This window comes from Cetorhinus maximus, chromosome 9 (assembly GCF_964194155.1).
Source record: "Cetorhinus maximus chromosome 9, sCetMax3.hap1.1, whole genome shotgun sequence".
Taxonomy (NCBI): Eukaryota; Metazoa; Chordata; class Chondrichthyes; order Lamniformes; family Cetorhinidae; genus Cetorhinus; species Cetorhinus maximus.
This window is the reverse complement of record NC_135887.1, coordinates 26,629,107-26,655,168: the sequence shown is the minus strand read 5'-3', so window position 1 is coordinate 26,655,168 and position 26,062 is coordinate 26,629,107. Positions and strand designations below refer to the sequence as shown.

Below are 26,062 nucleotides of genomic sequence, written 5' to 3'. Positions count from 1 at the left end.
GTGTGCATTTTATATATTGGGTGCAGTTTATATAAAGGTTGCAGTTTATATAAAGTGTGCAGTTTATATAAAGTGTGCATTTTATATATTGGGTGCAGTTTATATAAAGGTTGCAGTTTATGTAAAGTGTGCAGTTTATATATTGGGTGCAGTTTATCTAAAGGTTGCAGTTTATATAAAGTGTGCAGTTTATATATTGGGTGCAGTTTATCTAAATGCTGTAATTTATATAAAGTGTGCAGTTTATATATTGGGTGCACTTTATATACAGGTTGCAGTTTATGTAAAGTGCGCAGTTTATATATTGTTTGCAGTTTATCTAAAGGCTGTAATATACGTAAAGTGTGCAGTTTATATATTGGGTGCAGTTTATATAAAGGCTGCAGTTTACGTAATGCGTGCAGTTTATATAATGGATGCAGTTTATATAAAGGTTGCAGTTTATATAAAGGGTGCAGTTTATATAAAGGCAGCAAAGTATGTAATTGTTGCAGTTTACACAACGGGTGCAGTTTATATACAGGCTGCAGTTTATATAAAGGCTGCAGTTTATACAAAGGGTGCAGTTTATATAAAGACTGCATATATATATAAAGGGTGCAGTTTACATAATGGGTGCAGTTTATATAAAGGCCACAGTTTATATAAAGGGTGCGGTTTATATAAAGGCAGCAATATATATCTAATGGGTGCAGTTTATCTAATGGGTGCAGTATATATAAAGGCTGCAGTTTATATAATGGCTGCAGTTTATTTAATGGCTGCAACTTATATAACGGGTGCAGTTTATATAAAGTCTACAGTTTATTTAATGGCTGCAGCTTATATAATGGGTGCAGTTTATTTAATGGGTGCAGTTTATATAATCTGTGCAGTTTATATAAAGAGTGCAGTGTATATAATGGGTTCAGTTTATAGAACGGGTGCAGTTTATATAAAGGCTGCAGTTTATACAAAGGGTGCAGTTTATATAGAGGCAGCAATACATATAATGGGTCCAGTTTATACAACGAGTGCAGTTTATATAAAGGCTGAAGTTTATATAAAGGGTGCAGTTTATATAAAGACTGCATATATATAAAATGGGTGCAGTTTATATAATGGGTGCAGTTTATATATTGGGTGCAGTTTATATATTGGGTGCAGTTTATATAAAGGTTGCAGTTTATGTAAAGTGTGCAATTTATATATTGGGTGCCGTTTATCTAAAGGCTGTAATTTATATAAAGTGTGCAGTTTATATAAAGGTTGCAGTTTATGTAAAGTGTGCAGTTTATAAATTGGGTGCAGTTTATCTAAAGGCTGTACTATTCGTAAAGTGTGCAGTTTATATATTGGGTGCAGGTTATCTAAAGGCTGTAATATACGTAAAGTGTGCAGTTTATATAATGGGTGCAGTTTATATAAAGGCTGCAGTTTATGTAATGCGTGCAGTTTATATAATGGATGCAGTATATATAAAGGGTGCAGTTTATATAAAGGCAGCAATATATATAATGGTTGCAGTTTATACAAGGGGTGCAGTTTATATAAAGGCTGCAGTTTATATAAAGGCTGCAGTTTATATAAAGGCAGCAATATATATAATGGGTGCAGTTTATACAACGGGTGCAGTTTATATAAAGGCTGAAGTTTGTATAAAGGGTGCAGTTTATATAAAGACCCGGCATTGGGATGGGTGAGGGAACATGGAGGGCCTTCCCCCTGCCCTTGCTGCTGACTGCCTTCCCCCATGACCCCCACCCTGGGACCTCCCCCCTTCTTCCATCACTGATCTGTGGCCTGGGATCTAGGGATGGTGCTACCATTCAATAGTCCTCCATTGGCCAGCAGCCCCTGGCAGACAGGACTTTCGCCCCTGGGGTCCTTGATCCAGGGGAAGGCCTGCTGCTGTCCAGTTAAGTACCTGAGTGGCACATAATATGGTGGCCCTTTCCACAAAGGTGGGGCTCCTGCTGTTGGGCAAGACCCCCATCACCTCCATTAAATCCAGTCCAAACAGTGAGATGATGCCTGGCGAGGCAGACAGTGCGGCCTGTAATGTATTCCCCAATACCTCACCTCAGGCCCGGTCTCCATTTGGTGCAATGCCTGGCATTGAACTCCCCTGACCTTGTGACCTCCTACCTGATCTGTTCTTTGCCCTGTCCTCAGTGTGCTCATCAATGGTTCCCATGGTAATTGTTTTCTTTAGTCTCGATGAGCTTGAGGTCAGGCTGCTACTGGACTTTGACAATAAATCATCGCTGCTTTTACTCTTCACCTGAGGGGAGAGATTGGAAATTAATAGCAGGATGGTGACTGTCTCACTGCAGCTCACTGACAGCTCATTACAGTAGAGTATTAAATGCAGTCCCACCTTGTGTGAACCATCACAACACACACATACACACACAGACACAAATCCATCACAGCTTCAGGAACATAGGAATACGAGGAGGCTGTTCAGTCCCTTGAGCTTGTGCCAGCACTCAGTTGGATCATGGCTGATACATAAGAGCATACATACGAACGTATGAATTAGGAGCAGGAGTAGGCCACTCGGCACCTCGAGCCTGCTCCGCCATTCAATACGATCATTGTTGATCTGATTGTAACCTCAACCCCAAATTCCCACCTATCCCTAATAACCTTTCACCCCCTTGTTAACCAAGAATCTATCTTGCTCTGCCTTAAAAATATTCAAAGGCTCTGCTTCCACCGCCTTTTGAGGAAGAGAGTTCCAAAGACTCTCAACCCTCTGAGAGAAAAAATTTCTCCTCATCTCTGTCTTAAATGAGCGATCCCTTATTTTTAAACAGTGACCCCTAGTTCTAGATGCTCCCACAAGAGGAAACGTCCTCTCCACATCCACCCTGTCAAGACCCCTCAGGATCTTAAAGATTTAATTAAGTTGCCTCTTACTAAATTCCAATGTTTACAAGCTGAACCTGTCCAGCCTTTCCTCATAAGACAACCCACTCATTCCTGATATTAGCCGAGTGAACCTTCTCTGAACTGCTTCTAACGCATTTACATCTTTCCTTAAATAAGGAGACCAGTACTGTACACAATACTCCAAATGTGGTCTCACCAGTGCCCTGTCCAACTGAAGCATAACCTCCCTACTTTTATATTCAATTCCCCTCACAATTATAAATGATAACATTCTATTAGCTTTCCTAATTACTTGCTGTACCTGCAGACTAGCCTTTTGTAATTCATGCACTAGGATACCCAGATCCCTCTGCACCTCAGAGCTCTGCAACCTCTCACCATTTAGATAATAAGCTTCTTTTTTATTCTTCCTGCCAAAATAGACAATTTTACATTCACCCACATTATGCTCCATTTGCTAGATCTTTGCCACTTACTTAACCTATCTGTGTCCCTTTGTAACCTCCTTACGTCCTTTTCACAATTTACTTCCCTACCGATCTTTGCGTCATCAGCATATTCAGGCACCACACCTTCAGCCCCTTCATCCAAGTCATTTATATAAATTGTAAAAAGTTGAAACCCCAGCACTGATCTGTAACTTAGCTCCATTTACCCATCTGTGCCCCAGATCTGTCAATCCCAGTGTTGAAATTTTCAACCAACTCCAGGGGCACAGGATTTTTCCCTTGGTGGGGGTGCTCACTGGGGGCAGGCAGGGGGCAGTCGGGAAGGCGATCGCTGCCCACGATCGGCTCTGTACCGCAAATTGAATAAAACATGTCTCCTCGTGTGACCCTATCACATGAGCTGGGACATATTTTAATTGAAAAATGAAGTTTTTGTTTAATGTTTATTTGCTTTAGGAAACCTCATCCCGCTTGTGGAAGAGGTTTCCTAAAAAATGTAAAGGCCGCTTGGCCTTTTCGCCTGCCCGCTGACGGTAAGGTTGGACGAGCAGCGTAAACTTGAATTTAATTAGATTGTTAAGGGCCTTAATAGGTCTTTCAATTATCAGCGGGCATGCAGCCGATTCCGGCGTGTGCCCACCAAACGAAATATCGCGAGACTGCACGTCCGACGTCATCGCACGTTATTTTACGCTCAGGTACGTGCCCGCACGCCAAGCGTAATATTGTGCCCCAGCATTCATAGTTGTTTGGAGGAGAGGGTTCCAGATTTCCACCCCCCTTTGAGTGAAAAAGTGCTTCCTGAACAGCCTGGCTCGAATTTGAAGGTTCAGCCCCCTTGTTCTGGACAGCCCTCACCAGAGGAAATAGTTTCTCTTCGATCGACCCTATTGATTCATTTAATCATCTTCAGCACCTCAATTAGATCACCCGTTAATCTTCTAAACTCGAGATACAAGTCCAGTCTATTCGAACTGTTCTCATAATTTGACCCTTTTAGCTCAGGGATCATTTGGGTGAATTTGCACTGCACTTCCCTCCAAGGCCGATATCTCCTCTCTGAGGTGTGCTTCCCAGATCTAAATGCAGTTATAATCCACATGGTGCCTGAGCAAAGCTTTGTGCAACTGAAGCATCTCTCCCAGCTCCCAGTGCGCTGGCTCCCTTGAGGAAAAGGCCAACATTCCACTCGCCTTTCTGATTACATTTGATATCCGTTAGCTAGATTTTAATGGTTTGTGTACATGCAGACTCAAATCCAAATATTCAGCTTTAATTTTCAAAAATGCAATGTGGATGACATCACACTTCACACAGTGAACACCATCAGCTGTAGTTATAACCACTGAGTATGTGTTTTCTGTTTCCATACATATAGATTACGCAATTAAACCAAAAATGCTGAAAATACACAACACATTAATCAGCCTCAGTAAGAGAAAGACCAATTCATGTTCATTAACATCAAATTCTGGAGAAGAACATAAACTGTAACACAGACAGAGACTGGAAGCACACAGTCTTATGTGCGGCCATGGGTAAACCATACGGGTTACAGGCCACATGCTACTGATATGCCGCACCTCACCCACACACCACACATCTCCCCACACACACATCTCCCCACACACACACCTCTCCCCACACACACCTCTCACCCACACACCACACATCACCCCACACACACCTCCCCCCAAACACCCCATCTCCACCCACAACTCTCCCCACCCACACCTCTCCCCACATACACCGCTCCCCACACACACCTCTCACCCACACACCACACATCTCCCCACACACACCTCTCACCCACACACCACACATCTCCCCACACACACCTCCCCCCAAATACCCCATCTCCACCCACAACTCTCCCCACCCACACCTCTCCCCACATACACCGCTCCCCACACACACCTCTCACCCACACACCACACATCTCCCCACACACACCTCTCACCCACACACCACACATCTCCCCACACACACCTCCCCCCAAGCACCCCATCTGCACCCACACCTCTCCCCACACACACCTCTCCCCACACGCACCTCTCCCCAGCACACCGTACCTCTCCCCACACACCGTACCTCTCCCCACACACTGTACCTCTCCCCAGCACACCGTACCTCTCCCCAGCACACTGTACCTCTCCCCAGCACACCGTACCTCTCCCCACACACTGTACCTCTCCCCAGCACACTGTACCTCTCCCCAGCACACCGTACCTCTCCCCACACACCGTACCTCTCCCCACACACTGTACCTCTCCCCAGCACACCGTACCTCTCCCCGCACACTGTACCTCTCCTCAGCACATCGTACCTCCCCCCAGCACAACGTTCCTCTCCCCAGCACACCGTACCTCTCCCCAGCACACCGTACCTCTCCCCAGCACATCGTACCTCTCCCCAGCACATCGTACCTCCCCCCAGCATGCTATACCTCTCCCCACACACCGTACCTCTCCCCGCACACTGTACCTCTCCCCAGCACATCGTACCTCCCCCCAGCACACCGTTCCTCTCCCCACACACCGTACCTCTCCCCGCACACTGTACCTCTCCCCAGCACACCGTACCTCTCCCCACACACTGTACCTCTCCCCCCACACCATACCTCTCCCACACACCACAGCTCTCCCTGGCACACCACACCTCTCCCCACATGTCGCAACTCTCCCTGGCATGCTTCATCTCTAAATGGCACCCAGCACACTGCACACCCTCTCCCCGCTACACCACAGACATCATGTGAGGATGGAGGAATTGGGTGGACTGAATAGCTCTGAAGGATATACATGGGAATGTATCACAATGTAAGCACCAGGGGAGAAAATTCATCACCCAGTTGCACCCTGGACTGTGCCATCCCACACCAGCGGGGCTGTGTCATACCTTGGTGAGCTGGGAGTGGGTGGGTAGGGAGGACGCAGAGTTTGAGGATTTTGTTCCAGATGATGTGAGACTGGCAGCTCGTGGCCGCTCCATGCTCCGGCTCCCCTGTTTGTTCGCTGGATTCACAGGCTTATTCATTGCGCCCTTCATTTCCATTCATCAGGGTAAGTCTGACTGAAAGAGATCACAGAGCAGACCCACGAATTAGAGCAGACAACAGACACTGAGGAACTGTGAGAGTCCCTGACTTGTATCCTAACTCAAAACAAGACTACATTGGCTCCTGATCCATTAATGGCTCAATTTTAAAATTCTTATCATTGTTTTCAAATCTCCCCACGGTCATTGCCCCTCTATTACGCTTCCCTCCTCCAGCACCCCCAACTTCTGCCATCGCTACGCTCCTCCCATTCTGACCTGTTGAACATCCTCGATTTTAATCACTTCATCGGTTATGAAGGTTATGCCTTCACCCTTCGATTAGGCACTTTACAACATCCCAGACTCAACATTGAGTTCAACAATTTCAGTGCATAAACTCTGCCCCTCCATTTTGTTTCCTTCTTCTTTGCACATTTGGATTTTAATCTTGTTTATCTCGCTTTGCTTTCGGAATGGTGTCTGTTCATCATCCTTCCATTCACGCCTCTTCTGAACACGTTTCTTTCCTCTTTTCTTTTTCTTTACTTGTCCCATTACCACCAACTCTTATCTTATTTAATCCCTCCTGTCTTCTGCCCTATGGAAGATCTTCCTGTTTTTCCCCCACCCTTCCACCGCCCCCAACCTTTAACCCTGCTTAAAACCTATTACGTTTTTAACTGTTCCCAGTTCTGATGTAAGGTCATTGATCTGAAGCATTGTCTATCTTTCTCTCTCCACAGATGCTGCCAGATTGATGAGTATTTCCAGCATTTTCTGTTTTTATTTAGAATTTAACAGGTTGTTTTCTTTGTGGAATTTTTGAGCCAATCCAGAAGGTGTGTTTAGGAATTTGGTTTTAAAGCAATTGTGGTTTTTATGTTTTTAGTGTTGAGCCTTTTGGCAGTGATAGAGTCACTCCATTAAAATGTGAAGTTTGCTGTCTCTGGCAGAACAGACTGCTCCAAACTGAGCTCGCAATGCTTTTCACACTAGGGACATGGGATAGCTCAGCTATCCTCGCCCTCCCCTAACCCATTGCCTTCACCTCACTCACACAAGGATGAAATCAGTACAGTAGTGAGAAATGACCTATGCTCAGAAGATCAAGGGGCAGGATTTTCCGGTTCCGCCAGCAGTGGGCATCACTGTGGGCGGGGACAGGAAAACTTGGAGAGCGGCCAAAAAGTCAATTGATTTTTGGCCACTCTCCAAATTTTCCCATCCTGCCTGTGATAATGCCGGCGGGAGCGGAAAATCCCAGCCAAGGTGTGGAATCAGTTTTGGGTGGAGATAAGAAACAGCAAGGGGTAAATGACACTGGTGGGTCTAATTTATGGGCCCCCCCAACAGTAGCCACACTGTAGGACGAAGTATACATCAAGAAATAATGGGGGCTTGTAAGAAAGATATTGAAATAATTGTGAGAGGTTTTAATCTTTATATAGATTGGACAAATCAAATTGGCAAAGATAGCCTGGAGGATGGGTTCATTGCGTGTCTCCAGGACAGTTTCTCAGAACAAAACTTTTTTTTTCTTTTATGCATTCATGGGATGTGGGCTTCGCTGGCTGGGCCAGCATTTATTGCCCATCCCTAATTGCCCTTGAGAAGGTGGTGGTGAGCTGCCTTCTTGAACTGCTGCAGTCCATGAGGTGTAGGTACACCCACAGTGCTGTTAGGGAGGGAGCTCCAGGATTTTGACCCAGCAACAGTGAAGGAACGGCGATATATTTCCAAGTCAGGATGGTGAGTGACTTGGAGGGGAACTTCCAGGCGGTGGTGTTCCCATGTGTCTGCTGCCCTTGTCCTTCTAGGTGGTAGTGGTCATGGGTTTGGAAGGTGCTGTCTAAGGATCCTTGGTGAATCAACCAGGGAACAGGCTATTTTAGACCTGGGAATGTATAAAGAGACAGGATTAATTAATGATCCCTTCATAAAGGATCCTCTAGGGAAGAGTGATCATAAAAAGATGGAATTTCATATTCAGTTTGAGGGTGAGGAATTTGAGTCTGAAACTAGTACCTTAAACTTAAATAAAGGCAACTACAGAAGTATGAAAACAGAGTTGGTTAAAGTGGAATGGGAAAATAGGTTAAGATGTAAGATGCCCACAAGAGAGTGGCAGATATTTAAGGAAATATATCATAACTCTCAACAAAGATATATGAAGGAAAGGCTCTATGAGAAAGATGGGCCATCATGGCTAACTAAGGAAGTTAAGTCAAATTGAAAGAAAAGTTGTACAATGCTACGAAGATTAGTGGTAGATCAGAAGGTTGAGAAAATTTTAGAAACCAGCAAAGGATGACTAAACAATAAAGAGGAAGAAATTAGAATATGAGAGCAAACTGGCAAGAAATATAAAAATAGATATTAAGAGTTTCTATAAGTATTTAAAAAGGAAAAGGGTAACTAAAGTGAGCATGGATCCTCTGGCCAGTGAATCTGGGGAATTAGCAATGGGAAATGAGGAAATAACGGAAGTGTTGAACAGATAGCTTGTGTCTGTTTTCACTGTAAAAGTGACAAATACCATCCCCGTGTAACTCCAGAGTTGAAAGGGAGAGGGAACGCTAAAACAATTACAATCACCAGGGAAAGAGTACTGAGAAAACTATGGGCTGGATCCCACCCATGGATGAGGTTTCGTAAAAAATGCAAAGGCCGTCTGGCCTATTTGCCCGCCCACCAACTGAATGGTTGAGAAGGCAGCGAAAAATGCAAATTAATGACTTGTTTAAGGGCCTTAATAAGCATCTTAATTGTCAGCAGGTGCACTGCCACCTCTTGCACAAGCCCGCCGACCGAAAGATCGTGAGAGTGCACGATGATATCGGGATGCTCACCTGACGTCGTCACACACGATTTCACCCCCATTTGGGGTGGACTTGCATCTGCCCACGGGATGAAAAATCCTGCCCAGTGAGTTTAGAGTGCGGCTTTTGGATTTCTTGGGGAGAGATAAGGGTTGGGTGAGAAGCATCAAGTGAATGCTCAGGAATTCACTAGAAGAAAACCATTTGCAACTGTGCCAGGTTTGTGTCAAGCTAGTGGTAACTCTTCACTGGTTTATGTGTCCGTAAAGGTATTGCTGGGATAAAGGAATAGCAGGAATTTGAATCATCTTCTTGTGTTTATATTGAGATCATTCCAACCTTTTTGTTTGGTGAAATATATTTCATTTTTCTTGTTTTAGTTAATATTTTATTCTTTGCATTAAAAATTCATCAGCAGACTCTTGTGAATTTGTTCAGTAACTTACCTTCATGATTTCTAAAACAAAAGTTAGGATCTATCAAGCCAGGTTTCACTCTAGGGTCTGACTTGCCCAGTATTAACATCAGCTGGGAACAAAGTAGGGGCTCACCCAGGATCAAAAATCCTTGGAGTTAAGTAGAATATGTGAATCCAGTAGAAGGGAGCTGTTACGGTGAGATGGACTTCACTTGAACCATGCTGGGACCAGTATCCTGGCAAATTGAATAACTAGGGTTGCAGAGAGGGCGTTAAACTAAATAGAGTGGGGGAGGGTTCTGGAGAGGGGATAAGTGGGCTCACAAAGCAAAAGGATATGGTGGCGTTGCTGGGCAGCTACTTAGGTAATGATACCCAGAGTATGCCAGGAAGGGACAGAGTCTACAAACATAAAAAAACAGCAACAAATAGAGTCAAAGGAGGAAAAAATGGTAAAAAGGCAAAATTAATGGCACTTTACTTAAATGCATGTAGTATTCGGAACAAAATTAATGAATAAATGGCACAAATAGAGATTAATGGGTGTGATCTTATAGCCATTACGGGGGACATGGTTACAAGGAGATCAAAGCTGGGAACTAAATATTCAGGGGTATGTGACTTTTTGAAAGGACAGGCAGGAAGGAAAGGGTGGTGGGGTAACTTTGCTAGTACGAAATGGAACAAGTATGATAGCAAGAAATGATCTTGGATCAGAAGATGTAGAATCCATATGGGTGAAGGTAAGAAATAACAAGGGGAAGGAGACACTGGTGTGAGTAGTCTATCGGCCCTCTAACAGTAGCCATGCTGTCAGACAGAGAATAAATCAGGAAATAATGAGGGCATGTAAAAAAGGCAGCATATTAATCATGGGTGACTTTAATCTCCATGTAGATTGGGAAAATCAACTTGGCAAAGGCAGCCATGAGCAAGAATTCATTGAGTGCATTTGGGACAGTTTCCTATAACAATATGTTGTGGATCCAACCAGGGATCAGGCTATTTTTGATCTGGTAATGTGTAATGAGGCAAGTTTAACAAATTATCTCAGAGTAAAAGATCCCCTAGGAAACAGTGACCATAACATGGTACAATTTACCATTCAGTTTGAGAGTGAGAAACTTAGTTTAGAAACATCTGTGCTAAACTTATATAAGGGTAGTTACAAGGGAATGAGGGCAGAATTGGCTGGAGTGGACTGGGAAAGGGGTTTAGCAGAAAAGACAGTTGATGAACAATGGCAGACATTGAAGAAAATAGTTCATGACTCACAACAAAGATACATCCCAGTGAGGAAGAAGGGTTGTAGGAAGGAGATAAACCAACAATGGTGAACCAAGGAAGTTAAGGATTGTATCAAAGTGAAAGAAAAAACATACAATGTGGCAAAGATTAGTGGTAAGCCAGAGGATTGGGAAAGTTTTAAAAACCAACAGAAGATGACCAAAAAAAAGTAAAGAGGGAGAAAATCAACTTTGAGAGTAAACTAGCAAATAATATAAAAACAGGCAGTAAGATCTTCTTTAAATATATAAAAAGGAAAAGAGAGGCCAAAGTGAAAGGCCCCTTAGAGAATGAGGCTGGGGAAATAATAATGGGAAACCAGGAAATGGCACAGGGGTTGAATAAATACTTTGCATCAGTCTTCACAGTAGAGTACACCTACCTAAAACCAGAAGTGGGAGTCAATATCTTTTAAAGTTATGGATGGTTCAACAAGATTTCCTGATATGGTGCCTTTGGGGAAAATTACAGCAAAAGTGAGGATAGAGAAGTTAGTTCAATTTTTTTTACAAGATATGGATTACCTAAGGAAATACATCAGATAAAGGCTCAAATTTTATGTCACAAGTATTCAAAGAAATAATGAGTAGTTTGGGAATAAGATAATTTAATTCTTCAGTTTATCATCCGCAGTCACAAGGAGCATTCGAAAGACGGCATCAAACTTTAAAGACCATGAGTAAATTCTATTATCAGGAATGTCCCAATGATTGGGATAAAGGAATTCCATTTATACTGTTTTCTATTAGGGATGCCCCTAATGAATCAACAGGATTCAGTACTGATATACGTGCATGAGGTGAGAGGATCTTTTAAATTAATTAAGGAAAAATTTATAAATCAAAGCTCAGAGCTCACTTTTGACCGGTGTGTCAAATTTCTGGGAAAGATTAACCAAAGCGTGTGAGTTGGTTGAAGAGCATTCGAAAACCAATCAACAAATAATGAAAGTTCAAGCAGATAAAAATGCCAACGCTTGAAATGTTGTTGCTGGAGATGAGGTGTTTGCATTATTTCCCTATCTCTAGTGAATTGTTCAAAATGAGGCTCACTGGAACTTATCAAATCAAAAAGAAACGCAACCCAAGTAAACTTATATACTTGGAGGAAAAGTTAGTGAGTATGTCACATTAATATGTTAAAGCAATGTTAAGACAGGGAAGATAGTCAGGAGTGTATTTACAGTGGTAAAACAAGTAGGGAGTGAAATAAAAATAGCAGAACACTTGGAGAATGAATCATAAGTCAATAATTCTAACCTTCAGTCATCAGATTGGATAATAAGGAGGTGCTTAAAAATTTGGATGTAATATTAAGCTATTTTCCAGAAAACTGTCAAGATGACTTATGAAAGCTTGTACAAACTCATGAATCAATTTATGTAAATAGGCCAGAGAAAACATCTTTGGCTATATATGATGTTAATGTAGGGGACACGTTGCCCATTAAGCAACATCCTTGCAGACTCAATCCAGAGAATTTAGCCCATGTGATGCAAGAGATCAAGTCCATGATGGAAAATGACATTATTGAACTGAGTTACAGTAGCTGGAGATCACCTATCATAACGGTACCAAAACCAGATGGGATACAGCCATTATGTATTGATTATCACAAAGTTAATGCAGGAAGAAAGGCAGATTCATATCCAATTCCACGGTTAGAAGGCTAATGAAATGATTGGACAGGCAATGATCATTACAAAAGTTGATTTACTGGACAAGCTTCATTGACTGATACAGCCAAAGAAATATCAGCTTTTGTAACCCTGGATGGACTTTATCAAGGCAAAGTCATGTTTTTCAGAATGAAAAATGCACCAGCAACTTTTAAAAGATTAACCAACAAGGCCATTGAAGGATTATGCAACTGTGTATTTTTGATTCATGCATAGGATGTGGGCTTCACTGGCTAGGCCAGCATTTATTGCCCATCCCTAGTTGGCCTTGAGAAGGTGGTGGTGAGCTGCCTTCTTCAACCGCTGCGGTGTAGGTACACGTGGTGGTGTAGGTACACCCACAGTGCTGTTAGGGAGGGAGCTCCAGGATTTTGACCCAGCAACAGTGAAGGAACGGCCGATATATTTCCAAGTCAGGATGGTGAGTGGCTTGGAGGGGAACTTCCAGGTGGTGGCGTTCCCATGTATCTGTTGCCCTTGTCTTTTTAGATGGTTGTGGTCGTGGATTTGGAAGGTGCTATCTATGGGTCCTTGGTGAATTCCTGCAGTGCATCTTGTAGATGGTACACACTGCTGCTACTGTGCGTTGGTGGTGGAGGGAATGAATGTTTGTGAATGAGGTTCCAATCAAACGGGCTGCTTTGTCCTGGATGGTGTCCAGCTTCTTGAATGTTGTTGGAGCTGAATTCATCCAGGCAAGTGGAGAGTATTCCATCACACTCCTTTCTTGTGTCTTGTAGATGGTGGACAGGCTTTGGGATTCAGGAGATGAGTTACTCACTGCAGGATTCCTAGCCTCTGACCTGCTCTTGTAGCTACAGTATTCATTTGACTAGTCCAGTTCAGTTTCTGGTCAATGGTAGGCCCCCAGGATGTTGATTGTGGGGTATTCAGCGATGGTAGTGCCATTGAACGTCAAGGGGTGATGGTTAGATTCTCTCTTCTTGTAGATAGTTATTGCCTGGCACTTGTGTGGTGCGAATGTTACTTGTCACTTGTCAGCCCAAGCCTGGATATAGTCCAGGCCTTGTTGCATTTGGACATGGACTGCTTCAGTATCTGAGGAGTCACAAATGGTGCTGAACATTGTGCAATCAACAGCGAACATCCCACTTCTGACCTTATGATGGAAGGAAAGTCATTGATAAATCAGCTGAATATGATTGGGCCTCGGACTAGGAATAAATGAGTAATTTTCAGGTTGGCAAGCTGTTACCAGTGGAGTGCCACAGGGATCAGTGCTGGGGCCTCAACTATTTACAATTTATATCACTGACTTGGATGAAGGCACCGAATGTATAGTAGCTAAAGTTGCTGATGAGGCAAAGATAGCTGGGAAAGTAAATTGTGAGGAGGACGTAAGAAGTTTACAAAGGGATTTCGACAGGTTAAGTGAGTGGGCAAAAAAATTGGCAGATGGAGTTTAACGTGGGAAAATATGAACTTGTCCACTTCGGAGGAAGAATAGGAAAGCAGTTCATTATTTAAATGGAGAGAGATTGCAAAACTCTGCAGTACAGAGGGTTCTGGGTGTCCTGGTACATGAATCACAAGAAGTTAGTACACAGGTATATAGAGTTTTGGCGAATGAGGAAAGCAAATGGAATGTTGGTGTTAATTGCAACAGGAATGGAATATAAAAATAGGGAAGGGTTGCTACAGTTGTACAGGGCGTTGATAACACCGCACCTGGAAAGCTGTGTACTGTTTTGGTCTCCTTACTTAAGAAAGGATACATTACTGTTAGAGCAGTTCCAAGAAGGTTCATTGGATGATTCCTGCGACGAGGGGCTTATCTTCTGAGGAACGGGTGGACAGACTGGGCCTATATGCATTGGAGTTTTCAGTTTAAAAATAAGGGGTCTGCCATTTAAGACAGAGATGAGGAAAATTTTTTTTTCTATGAGGGTCTTTCATCTGTGGAATTCTCTTCCTCAGAGAGCAGTGGAGGCTGGGTCATTGAATACTTTTAAAGCTGAGTTAGATAGATTCTTGACTGACAAGGGAGTCAAAGGGTTACAGGAGGTAGACAGGAAAGTAGAGTTGAGGCCACAATCAGATCAGCCATGATCTTATCAAATGGCAGAGCAGGCTCAAGGGGCCAAAAGTCCTCCTCCTGCTCCTAATTTGTGTGGTTCATATGTATCTTATTGAAACATTTAAGATTCTGAGGGGGCTTGACAGGGTTGATACTGAGAGGATGTTTCTCCTCAAGTTGGAATCTACAACTAGGGAGAAGAAGAAGTCTTCCATTTAATTCAGAGATGAGGAGGAATTTCTTCTCTCAGAGGGTTGTTAACTTTGGAATTCTCTTTCCCAGAAAGCAGTGGAGACTGAGTCATTGGATATATTCAAGGCTGAGTTAGACAGATTTATGATCTACACGGGAGCTGAGGGTTATGGGGAACGGACAGGAAAGTGGAGTTAAGGCCACAACAGACCAGCCAAAATCTCTCTGAATGGCAGAACAGGCTCAAGAGGCTGTATGGCTACTCCTGCTCCTATTTCTTATATAACCAAGAGACCCCACACTGCATACCACAGACCCTATCTGACAGGGGGGAGGGGAGGTTCTCAGGATTGAGTAATTCCTCTCCAATCCTGGTGATAATTCAGATTTGTGATGCAGTTCCCACTGAGTTGGCACCAGGGAGGAATCGATGTTGCCTGTTCCCCTGCTGGAGAAGCCCACTACCCAGAACATTTACAACTTTGTCTGTTTTCAAGCTCCTTGTGGGTCAGGATGAGCAGGAGAATTCCCCCTCAGCCTCCACCCCTACTACACCCCACCTCCACACAGCCCCTGGAACCCCATCCCCAGCTCCAGATCTAACCTGAGCTCCCAACCTCTCCCACCCATCCCCCAGCCTCAGTCCTAACCTTTGTTGCCCACACCCCCACCCCCACATCCCACACTCACCCCAAATGCACACGGACACTGGCGGCAGCATTGTCCCATTGAAACTTCAGCTAAGCTCCTCAAGACATTACAGGGAGTCAGCGGCCAGCAGATCAGTGACTGATGGGTCAGAGGTCACCTTTAAAATATTACAGGCCCAGTCGGCCCAGTGTAGGAGCCTGCAGCTTCAGGTCACATCTCTCAGCTTTCCCAGTGCCAAGGGAGAGGGAAGGAGCGTCACTGCTATGAAGGTGGAGTGTGGGGGGACTGGACACACTTTGGGAGCCAGTATAATGTTAGAGGGAGGAAGGACCTGGGTTGGCATTCGAGGTTTGAGAAGACGTAAGGGGCTGGCACTGAGTACCTCTGGCTGTACTCGTGTCTACTTTCAGGATTCTTATTTATAGCTCATGGATCTTGTTTCTCTGGAGACTTGACATTTATAAACAGGACAGCGCATGACTAAAGCTAGACCCTTATCTCATCCCATGGGGTCTCCAATTAACTGCAGCCTGAGGATGACCCCATACGTCCCAGCACAACCCCCTCAACCAGATCAACTTAGCACGGGTCATTTGTAATCAGACAAACCTCGTGCAGTTTAACACGTCGGCCAGTCAGTGGCTGAATCAGTCACCAGGAGCCAGCAAACCTCATTCGCCAAAACTCTATATACTGATCCTAAACCAGGACTTAGAACTCAAATCCCAACCCCAAACCAGCTGGACCCTCAGGCCATGGTCCTGACCCCAAACATTGACACTAAATCAGGGTGCTGACCCCAAGCATTGACACTAAATCAGGGTGCTGACCCCAGGCATTGACACTAAATCAGGGTGCTGACCCCAGGCATTGACACTAAATCAGGGTGCTGATCCCAATTACTAACCCCACTCCATGGAACTAGTTATTGGTTTTGATCTGCTCGCCCAATAGAATTTCAAATATGCGAAGCATGTGGAGTGAGTTTGGAAGCATTCATCAGTCGATGTGGCAATTTCAGGCCATTGTCGACACACGGGTCTAATCCTCCCTACCACAATCTCTGCGTGGGTGTAGTGAGAATGAATGAACTCCCAACACAACAATGGTTCTTCTTTGAATAATCTTGAACAAATTTTTAAATAAACTCATCAGAGATGGTCACTTGTAGGAACTTTACACACACACACACACACACGAGGTACACAATCACATATACACACACATGGGGCAGTACAGGGCACACGCTACTCACCTCACGTGGTCCAGATCACAACTGATGGTCAGAGTCAGTGTCTGACTCAAGCTCTCACAAGATGATCCTTGTTCAGTGTAAGTTCTGTGTCCCAGAGAGAAAAATCACAAATGTAAGCAAGACATCAAGAGCAGCCGCTATCCAGGAGCAGAAGGAAGTAATGTCCCAGCCTCAAGCACACACGCTGCACTGGGAGTAAACACCAATACCAGCTTCAATTCCGCAAATTCAGCACTGCTAAATTAACCCTTTAAGGGCCTCTGCAACATCTTTGTCCAAAAACAGCAGTGACAGAGAATTGCTCTCCACAAGTACAGCAGTGTAGAAGCTTCAGATTCCCGGCACCTCATTCAGAAGATCTCCCAGATTGTTTTAATCAGCAATTGTACAAAGTGACAGAGCTGAAAAGAGGCAGAGGTAACAGCAAGAGGAAGTCACAAACCTCCACAATTAGTCAGCGTGTAGCAAGTCTGCTGACAGTTTCAGCTCAGCCACATCCTCTTTGCTGTACAGCAATGACTGAAACTGCCTCTGCTTCACAATATTGAGGAAGCTCCAAGTCTCAGCTCTGGAAATACTAACCTCAGTCTCAGGTTGTTTTCAGGCTGGAAATCAGTCCTGCACCAAGATTAAAATAAGGCAGTGCTTATTATAACAACAAAAACAACAACTTGCATTTATATTGCGCCTTTCACATAATTGAGTATCCCAAAGCTCGTCACAGGAACATAATCAAAACGAAACTTGACACTGACCTAGATAAGGAGATAGGACAGGCGACCAAAAGCTTGCTCAGAGAGGTAGGAATTAAAGGAGCATCTTAAAGGAGGAAAGAGAGGCAGAGAGGCTTAAGGAGAGAATTTGGGAGCTTGGGGCCCAGGCAGCTGAAAGCACGGCCGCCAATGGTGGAGTGATTAAAATTGGGGATGCTTGGGAGGCCAGAATTGGAGAAGCACAAGGATTTCAGAGAAAGGGAGGGACGAGGCCATGGAGGGATGTGAAAACATGGAAGAGAATTTTAAAATGGAAGCTTTGCCATTGGTCTGCTGGCACAAGGGGTGATAGGTTAATGGGACCTAGGAACATAGCATGAGACTTTGATGAGTTAGGATACAGGCAGCAGAATTTGGACTAAGGCCAGGATATGTAGAATGTTCAGCACAGAAACAGGCCATTTGTCCCAACCAGTCCACATTGGTGTTTATGCTTCACATGAGCCTCCTTCTTCATCTAATTCAATCAGCATAAACCTCAAATCCTTTCTCCCTTATGTGTTTATCTAGCTTCTCCTTAAATGCATCTATACTATTCAACTCAACTGCTCCTGTGGTAGCAAGTTCAACATTCTCTCAACTGAGGACGTTTCTCCTGAATTCCCTGTTGGATTTCTTGGTGACATCTTATATTGAGGGCCTCTAGTTTTCCTCTTCCCCACAGGTGGAAACATTCTGTATCCAATTGATCAAAACCTTCAATGAGAGAAGTGGCCCAGCCTGTTCATCCTTTCCCAATAGGTATAAGCTCACAGTTCCGGTATTGTCCTTTAGATCTTTTTCGCACCTTCTCCGGCCCTTGATAATCTTTTTATAATAATATAATGATCAGAGTTGTACATTGTACTTCTTGTGTGTTGTTTAACTAAGTTTCGATTCAAGTCCAGCAAATTTTTTTACTTTCCAATTTTATTCCTCTGTAGATAAATTCAGGCGCTCATAGTCGAGTACATCAATTTCAAAGTTGCTGGTTATTGTGTCTCATGTATTCCGTCTATTTTGGACAAAAACAAGATGTAGTGATGAACTTAAAAAAAGATTTCCCTTAGCTGGTGACAACAGATTACAGCGAACACGGCAAAACTCTGCAAACCAAAATCAGATTAACAGGAGTTTCTGTCACAGCGGCAATATTATCTCAGGTTCTGTCCAACCAGTAGTCACTACAGTGTGAGAATACCCCCACCTTCCTCAAACAACTTATGACAATTGGCAGTAGCAATCAGGAGAAAAGGGCTGTCACTTAATAAAATCAAACCTGCATCCACCACATCACATAATTCAGGCAAATCACATTGGCACAATCTTGTCACTAGACATGGTGACATTGCACAGGACAACAAGGAATCACTTTGGATTGAATCTCGGCTCCAACCAAAGCCTGATCTCCACTGTAAAGGCAAACCCTACACATGTAAATCACACACTCGACGTCCACTGCCTCACATCTGAAAGGACCAAACCAGATCATCAATACTTCATCTAACCAGTGCCTTGTTGGAAAAGCTTTTCTGTTGGCTGTTGTTGAAGCCTGGGTAAATAGAGCACAATTCACTTCAAACTAATAAAAGCAGGCAGTACAAGAGTCTGTCTAGCTTCACTTCAGCCTTCCCTCCAATGTCCAAGGGATCTGCCTGCCCTCCAGGCACCCAGTGCTCAGGGATAATGCCTGCCCTTCAGGGACACAGTTTCCAGGGACACTGCCTGCCCTTCAGGGACCCAGTGCCCAGGTACACTGCCTACCGTCTAGGGATCCAGTGCCCAGGGACACTGCCTGCCCTCCAGGGACACAGTTTCCAGGAACACTGCCTGCCCTCCAGGGACCCGGTGCCCAGGGACACTGCCAACACTCCAGAGACCCAGGGCCCAGGGACACTGCCTGTCCTCCAGGGACTCAGTGCCCATGGAGACATTCTAGCTCCCAGGAACCCAGTTTCCAGGGACACTGCCTACCCTCCAGGGAACCAGTGTCCAGGGAGACATTCTAGCTCCCAGGGGCCCAGTGGCCAGGGGCACTGCCTACCCTCCAGGGAGCCTGTGCCCAGGGACACTGGCTGCCCTCCAGGGACACAGTGCCCAGGGAGACTGCCTGCCCCCCAGGGACTCAGTGCCCAGGGACACTGCCTATCCTCAGGGGGACCCAGTTTCAAGGGACAGTGCCTGCTTTCCATGGACTCAGTTCCCAGGGATGCTGCCTGCCCTCCAGGGACCCAGTGCCCAAGGACACTGCCTGCCCTCCAGGTGCCCAGGGACACTGCCTGCCCTCCAGAGATCAATCCCTGACTCTGGTCTCAGAGAATAACACTTACAAAGTAGGAATCTGACAATGACTATTGTAAGGTTACTCTTAAACATCTATCATCACTTAGAATTATTAATTTGATTAAATTGCCTGTAAGTAATCACCCGGTTTCTTAATATCTATCACCCTGAATAACTGATTATGTAGAAATGATCACCTAGCAACACCTTGAAACCAAATATGCACAAACATTGATAGTTTAATCACTCCAACTGAGCAATGTCCAGTCACTTTGGATTATCCAGAGCCAGTCGCCTGAGGTTATCAGAATCTTTCACTGCTGACCTCCAGTGTCCAGCCAGATTCTTCTATCAGCATTTCAGGGAAGATTTCACCCTCTCCCTGTAATCCAGTTGAAGACCATGGAAAACAGGGACAGTGACAGCATGGATATGAAGTTGGCTGTGTGACAGGAAACAGAGAGTAGTGATAATTGGTTGTTTTACAGAATGAACATAAGAACATAACATAAGAACTAGGAGCAGGAGTAGGCAATTCAGCCCCTCGAGCCTGCCCCACCATTCAATACGATCATGGCTGATCTCATTTTGGCCTCAACTCCAATTTCCTGCCCTCTCCCCATAACCTTTCAACCCGTTACTAATTAAAAATCTGTCTATCTCCTCCTTAAGTTTATTCAGCGTCCCGGCATCCACTGCACTCTGAGGTAGTGAATTCCACAGATTCACCACCCTTTGAGAAAAGTAATTCCTCCTCATCTCTGATTTAAATCTACCACCCCTTTGCCTAAAACTATGGCCTCTCGTTCTAGAATGCCCCACAAGGGGAAACATCCGCTCCACATCTACTTTGTCTATCCCCTTTAGCATCTTATATACCTCAATTAGATCTCCTATCATCCTTCTAAACTCTAGCGAGTGTCTAAACTGCTCAATCTCTCCTCATAAGACAAGCCCCACATCTCTGGAATCAATCTAGTGAACCTCCTCTGAACCGCCTCCAGTGCAACTACATCCTTCCTCAAGTAAGGGGACCAAAACTGTGCACAGTACTCCAGGTGCGGTCTCACCAATGCCTTGTACAGTTGCAACAACACTTCCCTATTTTTATACTCTATTCGTTTAGCAATAAATGCAAAAATTCCATTTGCCTTCCTTATTACCTGCTGTACCTGCATACTAACTTTCAGCGTAGTAAGGTTTATAATGGGAGTTTCCCCAGGAGTCAATGTCAGGAACCAGTTTCTTTTGACCTGTCTTAATGACTTAGGCAGGGGTGTGCAGGGCACAATTTTAAAGTTTTCAAATGACACAAAATTTGGAAGTATTTTGATCAGTGCGAAGAAGAATGATAGACTTCAAGGGGGCATAGACAGGCAGGTGGAATGGGTGGACACGTAGCAGATAACATTAAATGCAGAGAAGTGTGAAGTAATTCATTTTGGTAGGAAGAAAAAGGGGGACAATATAAAATAAAGGGTACAATTCTAAAGGGGGTGCAGGAGCAGAGACACCTGGGGGTATATGTACACAAATCATATAAGGTGGCAGGACAGGTTGAGAGAGTGGTTAGTAAAGCATATAGGATCTTGAGTTTTATAAATTGAGGCAAAGAGTACAAAAGAAATGGCGAAGTTTGAAAAAACATTGGGTCAGTCTCAACTCACTTTAGGGAGGACGTGAAAGCTTCAAAGAAGGTGCAGAAAAGGTTCACCACAATTGTTCAGTGATGAAGAACTCCCGTTACGGAGATAGATTGGAGAAGTTATGACTACTTTCCTTGGAGAAGGTTGAGAGGAGATTTGATAGGGGTGTTCAAAATCATGAGGTGTCTGGACAGAGTAGATAGGGAGAAGCTGTTCCCATTTGCTGAATTAGAGGGCACAGATTTAAAGTGATTGACAAATAAACCAAAGGCGATATGAGGAAAACCGTTTTTTACACAGCGAGTGATTAGAAACTGCCTGAGAGTGTGGTGGAGTGAAGAGCAGACAGGACTGTGCCAGTCACTTCCAGGAACTCAAGGTGAGAGCTTTCCCACCAGTTAAAATCCCAACACTCACACCGATATCTGTGGCCTGCACTAATGGTAAGCACTACTCCACCTGCATGCAAGTTTCAGTAAATTTGATCCTGTGAAGGCTGAACCCATTTATACACAAGTAATGTCTTAAACATTAAAACATTTTCAACAACTCACCAGCATGTTTGTCCTTACTTCCCTGTATGTGCTAACTCTCACTGGGGGACAGTTCCTGAAGGTGCTAACTCTCACTGGGGGACAGTTCCTGAAGGTGCTGACTCTCACTGGGGGACAGTTCCTGAAGGCGCTGACTCTCACTGGGGGACAGTTCCTGAAGGCGCTGACTCTCACTGGGGGACAGTTCCTGAAGGCGCTGACTCTCACTGGGGGACAGTTCCTGAAGGCGCTGACTCTCACTGGGGGACAGTTCCTGAAGGCGCTGACTCTCACTGGGGGACAGTTCCTGAAGGCGCTGACTCTCACTGGGGGACAGTTCCTGAAGGCGCTGACTCTCACTGGGGGACAGTTCCTGAAGGTGCTGACTCTCACTGGGGGACAATTCCTGAAGGTGCTGACTCTCACTGGGGGACAGTTCCTGAAGGTGCTGACTCTCACTGGGGGACAGTTCCTGAAGGTGCTGACTCTCACTGGGGGACAGTTCCTGAAGGTGCTGACTCTCACTGGGGGACAGTTCCTGAATGTGCTGACTCTAACTGGGGGACAGTTCCTGAAGGTGCTGACTCTCACTGGGGGACAGTTCCTGAAGGTGCTGACTCTCACTGGGGGACAGTTCCTGAAGGTGCTGACTCTCACTGGGAGGCAGTTCCTGAAGGTGCTGACTCTCACTGGGGGACAGTTCCTGAAGGTGCTGACTCTCACTGGGGGACAGTTCCCGAAGGTGCTGACTCTCACTGGGGGACAGTCCCTGAAGGTGCTGACTCTCACTGGGGGACAGTTACTGAAGGTGCTGACTCTCACTGCCTTGGCTGACCGTCATTGATGCAAACCGTTGTGACCAGAATCAGAGGGTTTTTAAGGGGTCAAATGGCTGGTTTCTGTGCACACTTTGGAGAAATTCCTGTTACTGTGTCACTGAGATTGAAATCAGTGCATGGTCTCAATTTACCTGTAGATGATTTTGGGACCAAATGACTGTCGTGGTCAGAATTGAATGTGATGGATCCATGTGAACATTGAGTAAGCTCAATGAAAAGCTTTCTGTAAAACATTGTGATACCAGAACAATTCAAGGGGAGAAAATGTGTGTCTGTGATACAATGTGCAGGTCAGAATGAAATCTAGAACAGATATTTTAAGAAACGGGATTTTACAGCATGACATGTCAACCCAAATAGGTCATGTCACCAAACGCAAGACTGAGACAATGCAGCAAGATGGAAAATGGAGACAGAATTGAAATGTGCGGGAGTTAGGCTACCAGAAAATACTCAAAAGTAGTTACAGATCCAAAACCAACGGTGACCCCACTCCACCTAACACTCTCCCCATAAACAGTAACACAGAAAGTGCGCCCTACCATTACCGCGCCCTCTAACAACTCAACTCAACTGACTGCATCCTCCAAATGGGCCAGCTGAGCTTCACAGCACCACACACCCCCACCCCACCCAAAGCTTGCACAACTCACATCCATAGAGCTGACAAACAGGCCAAAAGATGCTACCCACGTCATCACATTATTACCCGCTATAAGGTCATTACTGTCTATTTTATAATTTAGCAGTTTCTGTAATGCTGTAATAGTGTTTATTATTTATGCTGTTATTACTCTTTGTTCCTTGTTTTATGTTCCACATGATGTAATGTCTATATCAGTTATATTACTTTATATTATTCATCTATTATACACAATAAACCTTGTTATTTTAGACTGCTGTGTTTATTACCATTGCTTGTCAAGCAACAGATTCCCTGATCTCTGTTCGAATGCAGCAGCTCATACCCAGTGAGACATAAAAGAGCATTCATGCTGACTGTGGCCCTGCAGGTACAAGTACAGTGTAGATAGCTTTGACATATCTGTGTAATTGATAGTTTGATCTGCCCCCAGTGAATGTCACAGGAATCAGCCCACAATGAAAAATTCACAGTGCTGCAATTATTGTTGCTGCAGAATACGTCACCCAAAGGCCAGAATTTTCCCAAATTTGCACTAAGTGCGGTAGCAGGCATCGTATCATCCCAAACCCACCTCATTATTTATGCATTCCCGGGAAACACGCTGTTTCCATGGCGGGCGGGCTCCTCATTCACCCGCCCACCGCCACCCTTCCACCACATCACGCCCGGCGCCATGTTTAAAGTCCAGCCGCAAGCAGATATCTCAGCGCTTCCAGCTCAGCACTGCCGCCCGGGAGACAAGGTCCTGAAACTGAAGAAGACTACAGCTCCCGCTTTAATGACGGGTCTGTCGAGCGACTGCTGGATGCACTGGAGGCTGCTGGGATGTCCTGTACCCCTGCTCTGGCCACAGAAAGGGCATCAATGTAACCAATCCAGCATGGGAGGCGGTGGCAGTGGTGGTCAGTGCCAATGCCCTGCAAAAGAGGGCAGCCACCCAGTGCCACAAGAGGATGAATGATCTCCTCCGTTCCATCAGGGTAAGTCACTCATCTCATCACTCACAACTCACACACTCTCAAACCCATCACACACCCACAGGGCCCTCACTCACTGCCAGTTCAAGGGACATCACCATTCACTCTCTCACACTCACTCATCACACGTCACTGTCCTCATCCCATCCATGGGAACACTCACCACCCGCACAGGCCAGGCATACTTATCATCTGGCCTGGCAGGCATCCTGATACCCTCTTCCGATCTCTTTCATGCAGGACAAGCTGGCATACAACAAGAGGGAGAGGTTGCAGACTGGTCGAGGAATGCCTGAAATCAAGTTCCTCACGAACTTTGAAAACAGAGCCATCCAGCTGGCTGGTGATGACCGGGACCGGTCCTGTGCTGATGGTGAGGTCAGTGCTGCTCTACCAAGTGAGGATCCAGCAGTGCAACATCCATCAGACAACCTGTGAGTGATGTGTCCTGCTTCACAGGCCATTGCCATGCACTAATTATGTCCCTTCGCTTTTACAGGCACATCTGGGAAGCAGCAGACAGAGTCCATGACCCAGGGCCTCCAAGCAAGCTCCGAAGAATCTTCCGAAGAGGAATCTGAAGGCACCCTCCCTGAAATCCCGTCACAGCGCTCATCCACACTCTCCACCAGCACAGAGACACACACCTCAGTGGGTCCTAGCTTTAGAGCAGCCCCGGGATCACAATCTGGTGAGCACATTGCACTATCTAATCCACAGCAGGCGGAGGCAGGGATTTCCCAGGTCCCCGGCACTCGGAGGACTGCTGGAGGCCAGAACGTTGCTGAGTCTGAGTCAGATGATGAGCCTCTGGACTCGGTCATGTCACAGTTGCTGGAGCTGCAAAGGCAAGCTCGGGAACATCAGGAAGCGGCATCCGCTGGACTCCTCAGATTGCAAGGCACGATGGAGGAGTCCATCCATCTTCAGGCTGAGGTGATAGCACCGGCAATGCAACGCACTGAGGTCAACACTGGCAGGATGTCACCCGCCATGGAGACCTTGTTCCAGGATGTCGCTCCTGCACTGCTGCACAGGCTTAACTCCATCGCTGATGCCATGGTTGGCCTCCAACAGTGTGTATGCGAGTGGGGTGCTGGGCAGCTCAATCTCACTCCAGCTACCCCTGCTCCTCAAGGAGTCAGCCTGGGGTGCCCAGGCACTTATTAGGGAGGAGGATCAACAGGTGCACATCCCAGGGCCATTCACCCAGGTGACTCCGAGAGTGTCAGGCCCATCTGAATCTCCTCTTCCTGTGACCTGAGCAGCTCCAGCTCCACAGGCTGAGGAGGGTGCCACTGCCACACAGCAGGACCCCGAAAGCAGGCCGGGGCCCTCCAGGTCTCGGCCCTCCAGAGGACATCCACCAAAGTCATCACAGACAGGGTGTCACAGTCAGCAGGCTGCCTCCACTACCACTATGGATGTCCAGGGCCACCAAGACATAGCGGCAGGGTTAGGACCGTTAAGGAGAGTTAACTCTTTCGGAGTCAACCAAATAAACTAAATTAACAAAATCAGGGACAAAATAAACACAGCCCCTAAATTAGGGAACTGTAAAACCAAAGACAAAATTTAAAGGAAACTTACAAACATCAAATCAAAATGTGATTAAGAGGGTCAATAAAGCACCCCAGCCCTCGCGGTGTTAGTTGCACAGCCTGGGCACGGGTGCTAATCACT

The 26,062-nt window shown here is 45.4% G+C and overlaps 1 protein-coding gene across 4 annotated transcripts in view; it reads right to left on the bottom strand.

Annotated features, from left to right (window-relative positions):
* The window catches only part of specc1 (sperm antigen with calponin homology and coiled-coil domains 1), a 55,281-nt gene extending 38,130 nt beyond the window's left edge, over positions 1 to 17,151 (bottom strand). For 2 of the 4 annotated variants that reach the window (XM_078548355.1, XM_078548353.1), the window contains exons 1-3: positions 16,704 to 17,151; positions 6,225 to 6,398; positions 2,128 to 2,263 (exon numbers count right to left, since the gene is read on the bottom strand). In XM_078548355.1, coding sequence (XP_078404481.1) covers positions 2,128 to 2,263; positions 6,225 to 6,380 — 292 coding nt within the window. In that variant the 5' untranslated portion in view covers positions 6,381 to 6,398; positions 16,704 to 17,151. The remainder of the gene's footprint in view (positions 1 to 2,127; positions 2,264 to 6,224; positions 6,399 to 16,703) is intronic. The other 2 variants (XM_078548354.1, XM_078548357.1) reach the window with 2 other exon arrangements.
* Between the last annotated feature and the right edge of the window lie 8,911 nt (positions 17,152 to 26,062).